Source organism: Vipera ursinii, assembly GCF_947247035.1.
Source record: "Vipera ursinii genome assembly, chromosome: 7".
Lineage (NCBI taxonomy): Eukaryota > Metazoa > Chordata > Lepidosauria > Squamata > Viperidae > Vipera > Vipera ursinii.
Window position 1 is genome coordinate 47,312,077 of NC_139521.1, and position 17,286 is coordinate 47,329,362.

The 17,286-nt window shown below is 41.7% G+C and overlaps 1 protein-coding gene across 1 annotated transcript in view; it reads left to right on the forward strand.

Moving 5' to 3' along the window:
• Nucleotides 1–684: 684 nt before the first annotated feature.
• The window catches only part of NAA15 (N-alpha-acetyltransferase 15, NatA auxiliary subunit), a 45,036-nt gene continuing 28,434 nt past the window's right edge, over nucleotides 685–17,286 (forward strand). Inside the window, exons 1-3 of the mRNA XM_083366962.1 lie at nucleotides 685–1,075; nucleotides 14,079–14,163; nucleotides 16,240–16,344. Of these exons, the coding sequence (XP_083223088.1) occupies nucleotides 1,022–1,075; nucleotides 14,079–14,163; nucleotides 16,240–16,344 (244 nt within the window). The 5' untranslated portion in view covers nucleotides 685–1,021. The remainder of the gene's footprint in view (nucleotides 1,076–14,078; nucleotides 14,164–16,239; nucleotides 16,345–17,286) is intronic.

A 17,286-nucleotide genomic window follows, 5' to 3' on the forward strand; every position in this document is an offset into this window, starting at 1 on the left:
GAATGCTGTCTTACCCCCGGTTTTTCCAGTTTTTTTAGATTAATAATACAAACTTGTAAGAAGTGGTAAAAAGACTCTGTATGTATGAAGTTGATTGCATGCTTTCATACTGGAGATGAAAAGAAGCAGGACATCTTAATGTCAAACTTGTTTTCCTAGCCAATTTTTAATTGGAATTTTGTGCTACAGATTCCAAAGTGACAACTATTGTCTTTTTAAATAACTAACATCTAGATTCATAGCTATTGCGATAGTGGAGATGTGTAGCTTTAAGTGTAGAAAGATATGAAATGACAGGAGTCTATTTCCCCAATGCTTTTTGGGCTTCATACAGGCATCATCTGGGCCATTGCGACCAACGGCTGTTTGCTCTGACCATGCAACCTCCATAGCTCCTATGATTTTTTGTCCTTCGGTTTCCTTTTGCAAGAATGAGTCAAGCCTTCTTCACGTGGATAGTTCTGAAATCTCCAAGGGATTCAACAGCATCACGCGTACGTCTAGACACTTTCTCAGCCTCGGAGCTCAATAAACGCGCAGGCGCCACACTGCCCCAAGACGCTGCGAGACCTTAAAGATCTATCTTATTTCCCGACTTGCCCTGCTGCTGCCATTCAAGTCTATGGAGAAAAGACAGGAAGAAGAGGGGTCATGACGCATGCGCGCAACGCCTGATGACCCGGCTGGGGAAGCCCCACACTGGCGGCCATTTTGGCGGCGCCTCCTCTCTGTGGCCTGCTCAGTTACCACGTGAACCGGCCGCCGCCTGGGGCTCGCTGCGGAGCAGGGGTAACCGGGCACAGGCATCCCGGCGGCAAGGGAAGCCGCACAAAGTCGAAGGGGGAGTTGCCGTAGCAAACGACGGCAGTGCTGGTGGTAGCGACGCCCTGGCGTGGAGTCCCTCCTGAGAGGCGGCGGTAGGGGTGGTGATCAGACAGCGGTAGAAGGGAGCGGGTTTACCGGCCCGGTCGTAGCAAGAAGGGCGGAGGCGGTGACGGCGGCGACGACAGTAGCAGAGACAATGCCGTCAGTGAGCCTCCCGCCGAAGGAAAACGCGCTCTTCAAGCGCATCCTGGTGAGTAAAAGAAGCCCTCGTCTAAGCCTGCCTACCTACCCACCCGCCCGGCGGAGTTTTCCATGAAACTGGGGCCCTAGGGCAGGGGTCGGCAACCTCGGCTCTTTTATGACTCGTGGACTTCAATTCCCAGAATTCCTGAGCCAGCTATGCTGGCTCAGGAATTCTGGGAGTTGAAGTCCACGAGTCATAAAAGAGCCGAGGTTGCCGACCCCTGCCCTAGGGGATGCTTAACAACTCCCGGGTCAAAAAACAATCTCTCCCGCTTTCGTTTTGGTTTGAGCTCTGCTGACAAATCTCTCGGCCGTGTCAGCGTTTCTTGTTCCAGAACTGCCCGTAGAATGTGTTGGGCATGCTTTCCTTCATCACGCCCCAGGGCCAGCTTAGAAGGGATTTGGTTGCTGAGAATGGCTATTTTCTGCTTTTAGAAGCAAGTAAGAGATAGACAAGCCTTTGGTGGGCGAAACAATAGGGAGAACAGAGCAAAAAAAAAAAAGTTTGTTCAGTGAGAGGCAGGTTGTAAAAAATCTGGGTTTTGTGGTTTTGTTTTTTTATTTAAAAGTCAGACCACCGTTCTTACCTTTTCTTTGGTCTGATTGCTTTGAAAACAGCCTTTCAGTTACCAAAGGTTATTTCAAACATAAATCAACTGTTCTGTATGTGTTATCTTGTAGTATTGTTACACACTGTGCTGATCTAAAATAAGTTTGCCTAATGTGATATTAGTGAATTAAAGTGATCTACAAAATTCATCAGTTTTGTTTTAAAAAAACAGATGAAGTTAAATTATTTGAAATGCAACACTTTGTAAATCTAGCAGTTCGTCAAATGGACAAATTGTTAAAGTTTGCTATTTTATCTACTTAAACTTAAGATAGGTTTCTGTCTTGAACATTGTATAATGTATACGATATTTTTCCAGCATTTTCAAATTGTGGCTTAGTAGACAATGATTGTATAATGTTAAGCCAAAACAGAAATGTCATATTACACCATGTAACTCAATCCTGTGTTAGATATCTTATGATCATCTATTTTTAAGAACATAAATATGTTCTTAGGAGGATGTTATACCCAAAATATTACAGTAATTTAGAATACGACAACTGTAAATTACAGAATGAGTAATTGGGATGGACAGAAATGATGAGGCCATTAATGTCTTCTTATATTTAGTAACTTGTCTGAAACAATCTGTAGTAAAGGAATATTCAGAAAGACAAGCTGTATCATTCTTGAATAGGTGGATATAATTAATAAGCAAATAATTCAGCTATAGGGCCGATATTTAAGATCAAGCTGTGTAACTGGAAGATACCTAAATATGCACAGTGCCTATATTTCCTTGATGTTAGGTTTTATATTTGTGTGATCAACAGTTTATTTGCATGAATGCTGCATAGTAGTCTCCAAGATCTTTATATGATACATTATGGCAATATGAAATTGCTAAAATATTTTAGTTGCAGCCTCACATTTTACAAAAGTGGAATATTAGAATATAGAATTTAAAATGTGTACGTGAATTAATGTAGGATTTTTTTATGTATCCTTGTATTCTGTTTTGCCAAGTTTGTTTAAAGTGGAATGTTTGTTGTGCCACTCAGACTTTCACATTGGGCCTTATTTACTTAGTTTTGGTAAACATAGAATTTTGTCATATGTATGATCTTTGTGCATAAATGAGTAGACAGAAGTCAGCGATTACTTAGTATTATATCCCAATTGATATCTTTGCCCAAATAAGCCAGGATCATCAGGTTTAGATCATGAGTCATTTTAGATTATGAATGCCAGTTTATTTGAATATAACACTAAAATATTCTTAAGTCTTTTTATTGACCAGAGAATATCTAGAGAAATTAAGTGGAATAAAACTTTGATATTCTGAGAAATCAGAATTCCTGACATATTTGAATGTAGCAATTTGTTCAGGTGGAACCAATTCCAAACTGAATTATTATCATAAGAAATACATATATTCATAGTAAAGGTACTGTACAGAGTAATTATAATACAGAAGTTGAAAGAATGGTTTTGGAACAGGCAGTTAGACTTAAAGAACTTGTTTTAGTGTTCTTGTCTCAACTTGATTTTCTATGTTTTAATGCTGTTTTGCAGATAAACAGGTATTTAAATTGTTTATTAAGCACATGTAATAAATTCTTATTTTTCTGCGGAAAATGCTAAATATATCTAATGACTTATCTGAATTTGTAGAACTTTTAACACTTTTTTAAAATACAGAACTAAGATAGTTTTGCTCATTTTGACAACTAAACCTAGTAGTGCTTTCTCTATGTCAGTACAAAATGTATGAATGAAAGGCGTGTATCTTTATAGTTCTGTGAAGTAGAAAATGCTTTAGGTGTTAGATATGTGAACTAGCATACTTTTAAGTATCTGTAGGAATAAGATCCATATTTTTTCTCCACCTATTTGCATGTGTACAGGTAGTCCTTGACTTGTGGCCATTCATTCAGTGACTCTTCAAAGTCACAGTAATGCTGAACTAAGGGAATTATGAGCCTTCCTCAAAGTTACAACCATTGCAGTACCCCTGCAGTCAGGTGATTATGATCTGGGACCTCGGCAAACTATTCCGGCTGCTTGAGAACTAACTGGTTGCCAAGCACCCATGATTATGTAAGCCAGGGCTTTTCAACCTTTTCACCTATTGTACTACTTTTAGGATATGGCAACATCTGAGTACCACCAGTCGCCTAGCAAGGTGTCAAAAACTTGATGACCAAAAAAAAAGGGGAAAAAGTGACGAAGTACAGGTAGTCCTCAACTTACAACAGTTTGCTTAGTGACTGTTCGAAGTTACAATGGCACTGAAAAAAGTGTCCAGCAAGACACCTGCCTGCCTGCCCAGTGGTGCTCTTCCTCCTGTCTGAGGTTTTCATTGTTGTGAGCATTTCTGTTGAGGATTGGCAGCGGGGGTGGGGTGTGGGGTGTTTGGTTTTTATCCCCCCGCCATCTTCTGGGTGGTTGCAGAAGGTTTTGGTCACTTCACATGACCCCGGGACATTGTGACCGTCATAAATATGAATCAGTTTCCAAGCATCTGAATGTAAATCACAAGACCCTGGAGGTCCTGCAACATTCCAGGTGATTGGTGGTCGTCTGAGCTCAGCAGAAGCACCAGGATTAGCACCGAGCTCCAGCTGGAGCCTGGCGCTGATCCTGGAGCTTCCTCTGAGCCCTGACAGCTCCGAAGAAGTGCTGATCCTGGTGCTTCCACTGAGCCCTGACAGCCCTGCAGCTCTAGCCATCTCTCGCTCAGGCTTGTGCGGTGCTGCCACCAGTTCAGTTCATTTCCCTCCCCCGCTACACTTTTCTAGGATGGTTGCATAGCACCTGCCAGGTACCAATGTACCACAGGTGGTACCTGTACTACTGGTTGAAAAGCCCTGATGTAAGCAACATTTGCAGTCTTCCCTGCAAGCTCCAGCTGGAGCCTGGCGCTGATCCTGGAGCTTCCGCTGAGTCCTGACAGCTCCGAAGAAGTGCTGATCCTGGCGCTTCCACTGAGCCCTGCAGCTCCAGCCATCTCTCGCTCAGGCTTGTGCGGTGCTGCCACTGGTTCAGCTCATCCCCCTCCTCCGCTACACTTTTCTCGGATGGTTGCGTAGTGACCTGCCAGGTACCAATGTACCACAGGTGGTACCTGTACCACTGGTTGAAGAGCCTTGATGTAAGCAACATTTGCAGTCTTCCCTGCAAGCTTCCCCAGAAGGTCAGTGGGGAAGCCAGCAGGGAAGGTCGCAAGCCATTGCAGCCTACCTAGAAGACTCTGGGAGTTGGCTGGAAAAGCTCCATACTGAAATTCAAGCTTTGATATGGAGTATTTTCAGGCAGCCCCTCAAAGTTGAGAAGATTCTCCTTCAGCACTGAGCTTTTTCATTCATCCCCAAAGATGAGAAAGAAGAGTGGCAGCTTAAATTTCTTAATGGATTTCTGCTTGGATTTCAGTGTGGAGCCTTTTTAGCCAACCCCCAGAGATGAGAGGGAGCCTTTCCGCTAAGAAGGGGCTGACTGAAAACTGACTGTAGTGAAATCCAGGCACAATTTTCAGTCACAGAGGATTTTCAGCCGCAGAGTGGAAAGGCTTCAGAAACCTCTCGACTCTGGGGCTGAAAATCCAAGCAGTTCTGAGGCCCTCACCCACCCTCCCTGATGCTCTCCCTTGCTTCCTTCCCCACCTGGCATGGCCTGGAGCTTTAACTGCAGCTTCCCCACTGACTTGATTTGGGAAACTCGCAGGAAGTTGTGTTGGCTAACAATCAGGGCATTCACTTAACATTAGCAACTGGAGTTACCTGGATTGCTGCCACTAAGCAAAGCAGTTGCACTTGATGACTGCATCTCGTAGCAACTGAAATTCTGGTTTCAATTTTGGCCGTAAACTGAGAACTACCTGTTACGTTTATCCACCTTCAGATGTTTGAAAAGCTATTTGTGTATGTGTGCATATTCACATCTGCTTGTATATTCTTCATTGTGCATAATAATTATATTCAAGCTTCACCTCATTTTCATTATACATATTGTGCATAGTAAATGCATTACTTTTGAGATATATATCTTCTCGGTATAATAGATCAGGGCTTTTCAACCTTTTCACCCATTGTACCATTTTTAGGAAATGGCAACATCCGAGTACCACCAGTCGCCCAGCAAGGTGTCAAAAATTTGATGACCCCCCCAAAAAAAAGAAAGAAAGAAAAAAGTGATGAAGTACAGGTAGTCCTCGACTTACAACAGTTCGCTTAGTGACTGTTCGAAGTTACAATGGCACTGGAAAAAGTGCCCCCCAAGCCACAGCCGAGCAAGACAACTGCCTGCCCGCCTGGCGGCACTCTTCCTCCTGTCCGAGGCTTTTATTCCCCCCCCCCCCCCGCTGGGTGGTTGCAGCAGGTTTTGGTCACTTTACATGACTCTGGGACGCTGACCATCATAAATATGAATCAGTTGCCAAGCATCTGAATGTAAATCACAAGATCCTGGAGATCCTGCAACATTCCAGCTGATTGGTGCTTCTTCTGGGCTCAGCAGAAGCATCAGGATCAGCATCAAGCTCCAGCTAGAGCCTGGCAATGATCCTGCCACTTCCGCTGAGCCCTGAGAGCCCGGCAGCTCCAGCCGTCTCACTCAGGCTTGTGCGGTGCTGCCACCGGTTCAGCTCATTCCCCTCCCCCGCTACCGCTTTTCTAGGATGGTCGCAGACCACCTGCCAGGTGCCAATGTATCAGAGGTGGTACCCGTACCACTGGTTGAAAAGCCTTGTAATAGATAACAAATGTTATATAACATAGAATAGAATCTGGTTAGATTTCTGATGCAGGATTTTCTCCAACTGGATAAAAACAAAAGAATTGTAAACAGTAGAAACTCTAGCTTTAAGTAAAGTTCATCAATAGGAGAGACTATAGTCCTGTGGTGGTGAACCTATGGCACGCGTGCCACAGGTGGCACACAGACCCCTCTCTGTGGGCACACACGCCCTCGCCCCAGTCCTAGGTCTTCAGCTGGGTTTTATAAAACCTTTTTGCTTTAGGCTTCTGCCGTGTACAAAAAAAAAGGTTCAATCAATCAATTTCAACTTCTTGCGGGAAAAGAAAGATCTCGCAACGTTGGAATTGATTGATTTAACTTTTTAGTCCCACTCAGTCTGCCGTTACTGCAGCCATGCCCACCCAATGGGCCACAACCACCCAATGGGCCACGCCCACCCGGCACCCAATGATACATAAGTGGGTCTGGAGTTATAAATGGTTGGTCACACGCTTATTTTTTCACCTCTGTTATAACTGTAATGGTGACTAAACAAGATAGTTGCTAAACAAGGACTACCTGTATGAATGAAATCTCTTGTGGAGTCTTTGGTGCTCTCTAAGCTTAGTTGTTTTCTTGCAGACATTAATCATCCAACTAGGTAACATCTTCAGTGCTAGTTAGTGGGGTTTGCTCTTTATTTATATATAGTGGCTTGCCTTGTCAGTAGCATCTGGATACTTCGACATCTCTGATTCTGTCTTCTATTTTACTATCCCCTGGCATTGCCACATCTTATTATCCACCCTTTCTTCTTTTCAACCATAGTTATATCCAGTCTTTATGAGACAAGACTATTGATTTGTATTCAGATGCCCCACAATACATTAACCTCATTTTCTATTATTTTTTGCAACTATATTCCTACTAATATTTCATTAGTTGCACAGATGTGAATCATTTTGACAACAGTGTTATGTCATTTATTGTAAGTTTATGCAATTTTCTTGTATGAGTTGTGTGTATGATCTACAATTTCTTCTGCTTCTTCACAGTATGCACTTTTAATTATTTGATGTTTTTTTCCCCAATTCTGGCCTTTATTGCATTAGTTCATATAGTTTGTTCTTGAGCTGTCCAGTTTTTTTTAATGTTCCAGATGTTGACCTTTGCCATGTTTATCTATCCATTTTCCCCTCAGACTTTTCTAAAAATTGACGATATAATGCTTTCTTTTGCTAGCATTCTGTTCATGTTTTTATTATATTATGATATTAATATTTTGTTTCCTGCACATTCAGTATATGGTGCAATTTTTAACTTGCATCAAAGAACAATGCTTGTTCTTTACTGTATTTTACTTAATCAGCCAATGTACCGGTAAGCATTTCTTCAACTGTTTGACTCTATCTCCATTTCTATGGGCAGGAATAATCTATCAGTATCATTACAGGAATGTAATGTATAAGTGAATAGTGGAGTCCTTCCCCAGGACCTGGGATAAGCTAATGGTGTTAGAAATATTATTGCAGGATGTAAGCTGTTGCAAATAAAATTGCCTTTCACAGTTGGCTGATGGTAATTTTGTCACCAAAATGGTGACAAGTGGTGTCCAGATGTTTTGGAATTGTACTCCAGGTGCCTATTATTGGTACTATCTTGATTTTCTTTTACCATACTCATTCCTTTTGCTGTTTGCAGGTCTTTGTATCTTGTGATTTTCTCCACTCTCTTCTATTCTGCTATCTTCAGGTGCTCCATATCCACTATCCAGACGTTTTGTCTTTCTTATCAACAATTGTTAAGTCTGGGAAAGGTGGCAGGTGCTCATCATTTTGAGTTCTAAAGTTCCAGAGCACTTTAAGTTCTTCATTTTCTATTATTTTGTGGTCCCACTAATTGTTGCTTGCAGGCAAATAGTATTACTTGAAAATATTCCAATGCCCCATTGTCTCTACTTTGTCACTGTTTCTTCAGCTTGTTTGCTGTCACTGTGTTTGCTGTTTGTTGCTATCTTCTTAATACTTATTTTGTATACATTTGTTCTTAAGGTTTGGTCTTGTGCAGACAGAATTAGCCTCATTTATATGTTGGTTTCCCGGTATGGTTCAGTAAATGCTACCAATTATTTTGCTACCCCCTGTATCAAAAAGATAACTGCTTTTGTTGACCTGTAATTTGAACTGGACTGAAAATGCTTGAATGAACGTAAGTTTAGTTGCTACATCAGGGAAATGGTTGTCTTTAATATTTCTTGATCATAGGAAACATAAGTAAAAATGATATAGTACTGATTTGCATATATTTAACTGTTAAATAAATTTTGTAAAATATAAAGTTAATTTTGAAACAAAACATGTTCAGCTCAGAGCTATTAAATTGTATATTGAAACCATGACTATTTGCAATTACAATTTTGGAACTTAATAGATTTTATAATATCTCAATCCAAAGTCACATTTCCATAAATTCAAAAAATTAATATGTAAATTAATATTCTATATTTAAATCAGTATTCTTTGTTTATCAGAATTGCTGCAATGAATGTTAGGATTTTTTTCTTGTTTTGAACTTAAACTGCTTTTGACACAAAGAAAAGTGTGATGCTGCAGTTTGTGTGAAGAGTTCAATTTCCTCTTTCAGGGTGAAACTGATTTTTATTTATTTTGGTTTTAATATTGGGAGTTAAAAAATAAAGATGTGCACTTGGATTGTTCAACATGTAAGTGCTCTAGAGCAATGGTCTGCAAAGTGGGATGTACACATGATAGAGCTCTGCAACATGATCGATTGAGGTGTGAGAAGACCATATTAGAATGGCCATTTATATTTATTTTTTATTTTTTAAAAATAAATTGGCATATTTAATATACAAAACAAGTATTTTGGGGATATGTACATATTGGCACCATGGTTCATTTTATAATTTATAGCACTATAAATGGACGTGGTCATGTGACATTGGATGTGGGTTGGATGTGGTCATGTGACATTGCACTTTGCAGCCACATTGCTTATTGATGGAAATTCTAGTTCCAATTGCCACTGTAACCCAAGAATTACTGTATCGTTACTTTGGTGTAATAGCAGAAGATCATTAAATAAGATTGTATAAATTTGACATTTGGAATATTCAGAAGGTGCTTCTGGAAGATATACAAAAGAGTTAAAAAAAACTAAGCATCTAAACCAGGGATGTCAAACTGCGAGCCCGCAGGCTGGACACATCACCACAAAACCGCGCCCACTCCATTGCCAGCAATGGAGTAAAAGTTCCGACATGTCACGTGATGTCACGTGACGTCACCAGTTTGACATGTCCGATCTAAACAATCTAAGTTGGGGGGCTTTACAACATATTCAGATGATGGTCTTCAGACTATGTTATCAATTATTCCCTGTCAGGAATACTTTTCAGAAATACTGTTATCTTATAATGCACAAATCAGTGTGAATTTTAATATTTAAATATCACAGTGTCTTACAGTGAAAATATCTGTAAATAGATACGACTCATCAAAATACAGTAGTTTGGCTTTAGATCCCCATTAGATCTATAGGAATATTATTGTCATACTAAATTATTTATTTATTTATTGATGGGATTTATATCCCGCCCTATCTCCCAAAGGACTCAGGGCGGCTAACAACAAAAACATATAATAAGTACAGAAATCAAGATAAAAATAAAATTGAGAACATCTGTGCAATAAATTAAAATTAGAGAATTTTAAAAAATAAATTAAAAATTCTAAATATAAATTAATTAAAATGCCTGTCAGTCCAGGTCAGCCTGGTGGAACAGGAGTGTTTTGAGGCCGCGGCGAAAGGATTGGAGGTTTTGGGCCATCCAAAGCTCAGGGGGGAGCTGATTCCATAGGGCTGGCACTCCCACAGAGAAGGCCCTCCCCCTGGAGGTCGCCAACCGACATTGCCTAGCTGACGGTACCCTGAGGAGGCCTTCTCTGTGTGAGCGTACTGGACGATGGGAATTTGTTCCCGGCAGCAGATGGTCCTGCAAGTATCCCGGACCTAAGCCATGTAGGGCTTTAAAGGTAAGTACCAGCACCTTAAATCTCACCCGGAGGGCAACTGGTAGCCAGTGCAGCTCACGCAGGAGGGGTGTAATATGGGAGTATCGGGGAGCTCCCATCACAACCCGTGCAGCTGCATTCTGCACCAGCTGAAGCCTCCGGGTGGTCTTCAAGGGCAGCCCCATGTAGAGAGCATTACAGTAATCAATACGGGAGGTAACGAGTGCGTGGGTGACTGTACGTAGGGCATCTCGGTCCAAAAAGGGGCGCAATTGGTATATAAGACGAATCTGTGCAAATGCCCCCCTAGCCATGGCTCCAATATGATCTTCAAAACTGAGTCGTGAATCTAGGAGGACGCCCAGATTGCGTGCTCTATCAATGGGAGGTAACATCTCTCCTCCTATAGTCAGAGATGGAACCTCTTGGACTAAATGAGATGACGGTATGTACAGCCACTCAGTCTTGGCCGGGTTGAGTCGAAGCCTGTTTTCTCCCATCCAAATCTGTACCGCTTCCAGGCAACGGGACATCACATCGAGGGCATCACTGGGTTGGTTCGTGTTGGAGATGAATAGCTGGGTATCATCAGCATATTGATGATATTTCACCCCGAAGCTACGAATGATCTCTCCCAGCGGCTTCATATAGATGTTGAACAGGAGGGGCGAGAGCACCGAACCCTGAGGCACTCCACAATTAAGAGGCCTAGGACTTGACCTCTGCCCTCCTGCCAACACCGTCTGCGAACGGTCCGAGAGGTAGGAGGAGAACCACCGCAGAACGGTGCCTCCCACTCCCAGTCCCTCAAGACGATGCAGTAAGATACCATGGTCGATGGTATCAAAAGCCGCTGATAGATCTAATAGGACCAGGACAGAGGAATAACCTCTATCTTGGGCCCGCCAGAGATCATTCACCAGTGCGACCAATGCCGTCTCCGTGCTGTGCCCTGGTCTGAAACCCGATTGGTATGGATCTAGATATTCAGCTTCCTCCAGGTTCAAAGGGAGCTGTCGAGCCACCACGCTCTCAACGACCTTCGCAAGGAAACGAAGGTTGGAGACAGGACGGAAGTTGTTTAAAACAGCTGGGTCCAGTGCTGGTTTCTTGAGGAGGGGCCTTACCACCGCCTCTTTCAAGGCGGCAGGGAAGTACCCCTCACTCAGTGAGGCATTGATAACTGCTAGGAGCTAGCCTCGTGTAACCTCCCGAGATGCATAGACTAGCCAGGAGGGACACGGGTCCAACAAACATGTGGTGGCACTTAGTTTCCCCATGATCTTGTACACTTCATCCGGAGTCACAGGATCGAACTCTTCCCAAATGTACTCGGCCAACTTCATCGTTTTCCTCTCGTTAGATACTGCCCAGTCAGAGTCCAGAACGGCCCGAATCTGAGCAATTTTGTCCACCAGATATTTACTAAATTCCTCAGCCCGTCCATGTAGGGGGTCCTCTCCCGTCTCTTGACTTAAAAGGGAGCGGACCACTCTAAATAGGGCGGCCGGGCGATTATCTGCGGACGCAATGAGGAAGGTGAAGTAGGCGCGCTTTGCCACCGTCATTGCCACAAGATAAGATCTAGAAAAGGATCTTAACTGTGTTCGGTCAGACTCAGACCGACTGGTTCTCCAAATGCTCTCTAGGCCCCTTCTCTGGCGTTTCATCTCCCACAGGTCCTTGGAGAACCAAGGAGCGAGTCGGGACTTGCCCCGGGTCAGAGGCCGCAAAGGGACAACGCCGTCGAGAGCCTCCGAAGCAGCCTGTTGCCAGGCATTAACTAAGGACTCGGCCGGGTTGTGGGAGAGGGAGGTGGGAATCGGTCCAAGCGCCATCTGGAATTTATCTGGGTCCATCAGGCGCCTGGGGCGGAACCACCTGGTCGGTTCCGCCTCCTGACAGCGGGGGGGTGTGACGTGACGGAGGCCCAACCGCAGGAGGTAATGGTCTGTCCATGAAAGGGGTTGTGATGTTGGAGTAACCCCACCCAGTTCATTTAGCCACTGCCCAGAGACAAAAATAAGATCAGGCATGTTTCCGCGCCCGTGAGTTGGGTCCTGAGTAATTTGAGTCAGGTCCATGGCCGTCATGGAGGCCATGAACTCTCGGGCCACTTCTGATGCACTGCCCAGGGAAGGTAGATTAAAATCTCCCAGTACCATAAGTTTTGGAAATTCGACCGCCAATCCTGAGATGGCGTCAGGTAGCTTGGGTAGAACCGTTGCTGTGCAGCTTGGAGAGAGGTATACCAGAAGTAGGCCCAACTGACCACCAGGACCCCATCTTAGGAGGAGGGATTCACATTTGTCTATCTGAGGGGCAGTGGCCTCCCGCGGATGGAGGGTCTCTCTGATAACGACCGCCACGCCACCTCCCCTACACTGAGCTCGAGGTTGATGTAGCACACGGAAACCTGGAGGGGGTAAATTGATGACATAATACGTTCAGAGAAAAATTAGTTGATAAGAACTTAAATCATACACTTCTCCCCCCTTCTCCCTGATGCATAGCAGATATTTTATAAAAAGCCATGTGATTGTACCATATGGGTCTTGACTTACTTCTGAATACAGATATTAATTTATATACTTCCATTTTAAAAGTTGGCCCTTAAAAGACTTTGAAAACTAAGAGGTCCTTCTGTTAGCAGAATAAAATTTGATGCATAAATAAAATAAAATTGAAATTATATTTGATATTTGGGGCAAATTTATCTGTGTTCTTTTTACCTTTTTTATTACCTATATAGTAAAGCAAGTTTATAAACTTCATAAAGATAATTCCTTTGTGGCGCTTTAGTTCTTATATGGCTTGTCAGTTGTTTACCTGTTTAGTTTTTTCCATCTTGAATGTACTATACTATATATTTAAAAATATGCTATTGTTATTCCAGCTTAGCAGGATACTTTAGGGCACACCCTTCAAGAGTCATTGATAGAATGGTGTAGTTAAAAGAATTTTGAAATCTCTTAACCTAATTCAGGTTTTTGCTGTTCTGGCATTTCAAGTTCAGTGATGGGCCGTGTGCACTGATGGAAGAAACATGGAAGAAACATAAGGAAAAATCAGAGTACATTATTTTTCCGCCATTGGGCATACTTGATATAAGCAAATTGATTTAAATTGTGAAGCTAATTATTCTTTAGGACTGTTAATTATTTAAATAATTATCAGGAATGTCTCATTTAATTTTAATAAAGTACATTCTTGTCTGATATTTTCACTCAGTTGTACCTTTTTCATATAAAGAGTTGCAAAAATTTCATAGTGTAGAAAATTGATTTATGATTTTGGCAATGATTAATCTCTTCCAACCTCATTCCAAAGTTTTAAACTAAAGTGTATACAGGCCACCCCACTCTAATTAGGTTATTCTAGATTTTCAAGAAAATAAAAGGCAGAAATTTTAAAAATTAACAGTTTGATTAATTTTGTTAACAAATAATTGCATTCTAAGAATTTTTATGGTTTCCGGGAAATGACACTTTAGTTCTTATTATTTATTACTGTGTTCGTGATCACTGGTTTACTGAAATTAAATTCCATATTTTCTGACAGTTCTTATATTTTTGCACATTTGTATTAGAAATAATAGCTAGATATGATTAGGAACACTGATGGCTTTACATGTTTTTTATATTTGTAATATGATGATTTATAGTGTTTGGACTTCTGTCTCCTTACAGAGGTGCTATGAACACAAACAGTACAGGAACGGTCTGAAATTTTGCAAACAAATACTTTCTAATCCAAAGTTTGCAGAACATGGGGGTAAGTTTTCAGATTTTCTGCATAATGCTTAGCATTGTTGCTAAATTGGATTCTGAAACTAATAATAATATTGCTATTATGTTTTATCCTGAAAGTTCAGCAATCATAAACAATATTTTAATATACCTATATTATCACTGAATTTAAACACTTAATAAAAAGAATGTAGCCATATTCACCACCACCAAAATTATGCCACCCATCAACACCCACCTAAATATAAATGACTTAGATTAATTTTAAAAGCTTCTCTGATTTTGGGAAGGACAAAAAGCAGTGGGTTACTTTTAAGTTTATAAATTCCAGACATGCAGCTGTTACAAATAAAAGTATGTGATTTTTTATTTTAAATGATCTTTTAGGTTTACTAACAATAACCTAGTTTTAATTCATCTCATATTTATTTTCATTGTCAAGTCCTGAATATGGGACAAATGTCTGCTACTTTTATGTGTAGTTTCATCCTGCAAAATCAAACTACCGTATATACTTGAGTATAAGCCGAATTTTTCAGCCCACTTTGGCTTTTACTCCAGTCAACAAAAAAACTTACCGAGGACTTGTGCGCGGCCGAGGCTTTGGTGCTTCCGGGATCGCGCGCACCTCTCCCAAGCCACCGCCGTCCGGAGACCTGCCGACGTTTGGGGAGGTTTGGGGAGGTGCGCGCCTCCCCAAACCTCCCCAAACGTCGGCAGGTGTCCCGACCTCCGCGCCCTGCCTGCCTGCTTCTTTCCGCAGCGGAAAGAAGCAGGAAGGCAGGGCACGGAGGTCCGGAGACCTGCCGACGTTTGGGGAGGTGCCCAAACCTCCCCAAACGTCGGCAGGTCTCCGGACCTCCGCGCCCTGCCTGCCTGCTTCTTTCCGCAGCGGAAAGAAGCAGGCAGGCAGGGCGCGGAGGTCCAGAGACTTGCTGAGGTTTGGGGAGGTGCGCGCGCACCTCCCCAAACTTCGGCAGGTCTCCGGACGGCGGCAGCTTGGGAGAGGTGCGCGCGATCCTGGAAGCACCGAAGCCTCGGCCGCGCGCAAGTCCTCGGTAAGCTCCGGGCGGTCACTTGCTTCGCGTCTCCTGAGGGAAGGGGGGGCGACTGGAGCGGGCGTGTTTCCTCGCCTGCTGGGCGCCGCGATTTGCCCGGGGAACGCGCGGGCCCCGAATGGCAGCGTGGAGCGAGGAAGCGGACAGCCAGGGCTTCCCCGAGAGCCGCGGCCACACAGGGTATTCCTGTGTATTCAGGCTTGCAAAATGGATCGAGCCTCTGCTGGCGGCAGAGGCTTGCAGAGTGCAGATCCAGCCTCCGCCGGCGGCAGAGGCTTGCAGAACGGCGGATCGGCTTATACTCGAGTCAATAACTTTTTCCAGTTTTTGGGGGTGAAATTGGGGGGTCTCGGCTTATACTCGAGTCGGCTTATACTCAAGTATATATGGGTATTCTATATTTTCTGAGGAAATGTTTGGGCCGGTGAAGAATCAATGTACTTGTTCACACACTGATTTCCTAAAGCCAATTGATTTCAGCATTTCATTGTTTACAAAGGAGAAATCATTCAATAATATTTTTTTCTTCCCTGATTCACCTTTCCTTTTGGAAAAAAGAATAACTTGAAGAACAAATCACAAATAGATTCTATGATAAGACATTTGACCTGCAGGCCCTGCACATAAAAATATGTTAAGTTCCATTCACAATAGCAGGTCAGGTGTAAAAGAGGAAATATAATTTAAATTTGTAGTATACTTTTATAAAATACGATATTTATGTTTAGTGATTTGATATTGTGTACTCTATGATAACAATAAAATTAATTGATCATACATGTGATTTAATGAATATACATCATTTACATTAAGTGCCCTTTTTGGAATCTAAGTAGGTCTGTTTAAAAAATAATTTATTTCAACAAGTTGAAAACATTTTCTAAAGAACAAGATTTTATTTTGGAGCTAAGGAAACAACATATCTTATTTCCTACTTACACATTGAATAGGTATTTAACAAATAGCTTGAAAATTAGTATCTGCTGATAGTGATTTCTAAATAGAAAGTGTATTTATCATTTATATTTATGTGTTTGTTTTAGAAACCTTGGCTATGAAAGGACTGACATTAAACTGCTTAGGTAAAAAAGAGGAAGCATATGAACTGGTTCGAAGAGGGTTAAGAAATGATTTGAAGAGTCATGTCTGTATCCTTTTCAAGTTATAGATTAAATTTGCAAAAGTAAATATGGAAATATGACTGCTACCTACCTATTTTTTTTAAGCTGAAGAGTTAAAGTAAATACTTTTTAAACTTCAGAATTTGTAAATAGCACTGTAAGTTCAAAATTCTTCAGCATAGATATTTGCCTTTAGTCCAGTACTTCCTTAGTGGATATATATTTGTCTGTTATCTTAAGTTCTCATAAAACTTATTTAAGCTCTAGTAGCACTGTTTCATTTCTCAGCTCTGTCTTTGATTACATAATATTTAGGTGAATTCTAATCAGTATAGAATCTTATACGGGTGATCCTCCCTTTTAATAAGCCAGGAACTCCATTACTAAGTGACACAGTTATAAAATGTGACATCATAGATCATGCTGACTTACAACTGCTATCATTAGGTGAATCCCACACAATTGTAGCATCCCACAGTCATGTTATTGCTATTTGAGACATCTTAGTGGCCTCTCTGTTGACTGTGGGAAGCTAACAGTGAAGATTGCAAGTGGCGATCCCTTTGATACTGAACACCATAGGATGCTGCAAATGTTATAATTGCGAGCAAGTGGCCAATTGCTTGAATACCAACCACATGATTGTGAAAATGCTGAGATAACTGCTGTTATTAGGTAACTGTCGTAAATCTCTCTCAGTGCTGTTGTGCTTGTTCTACTAGAACTACCTGTAATCTATAGTTAATAAATAAATAAATAAACAATCTACTTTACTGTTTATATTTACTGGTGGCTTAAATAAATACAAATTGATGATATATTGATAAAATTTTATTCATAATTATATTGAAATTGCATCAATAGTTTTGATAGTATTTTGTGGCATACTAACCTATTAGATAAAACTTGCAATTCAAATACAGTCACAGGATCTTTTTTAAATTGTATCCATTTAGATGGCATAGACTC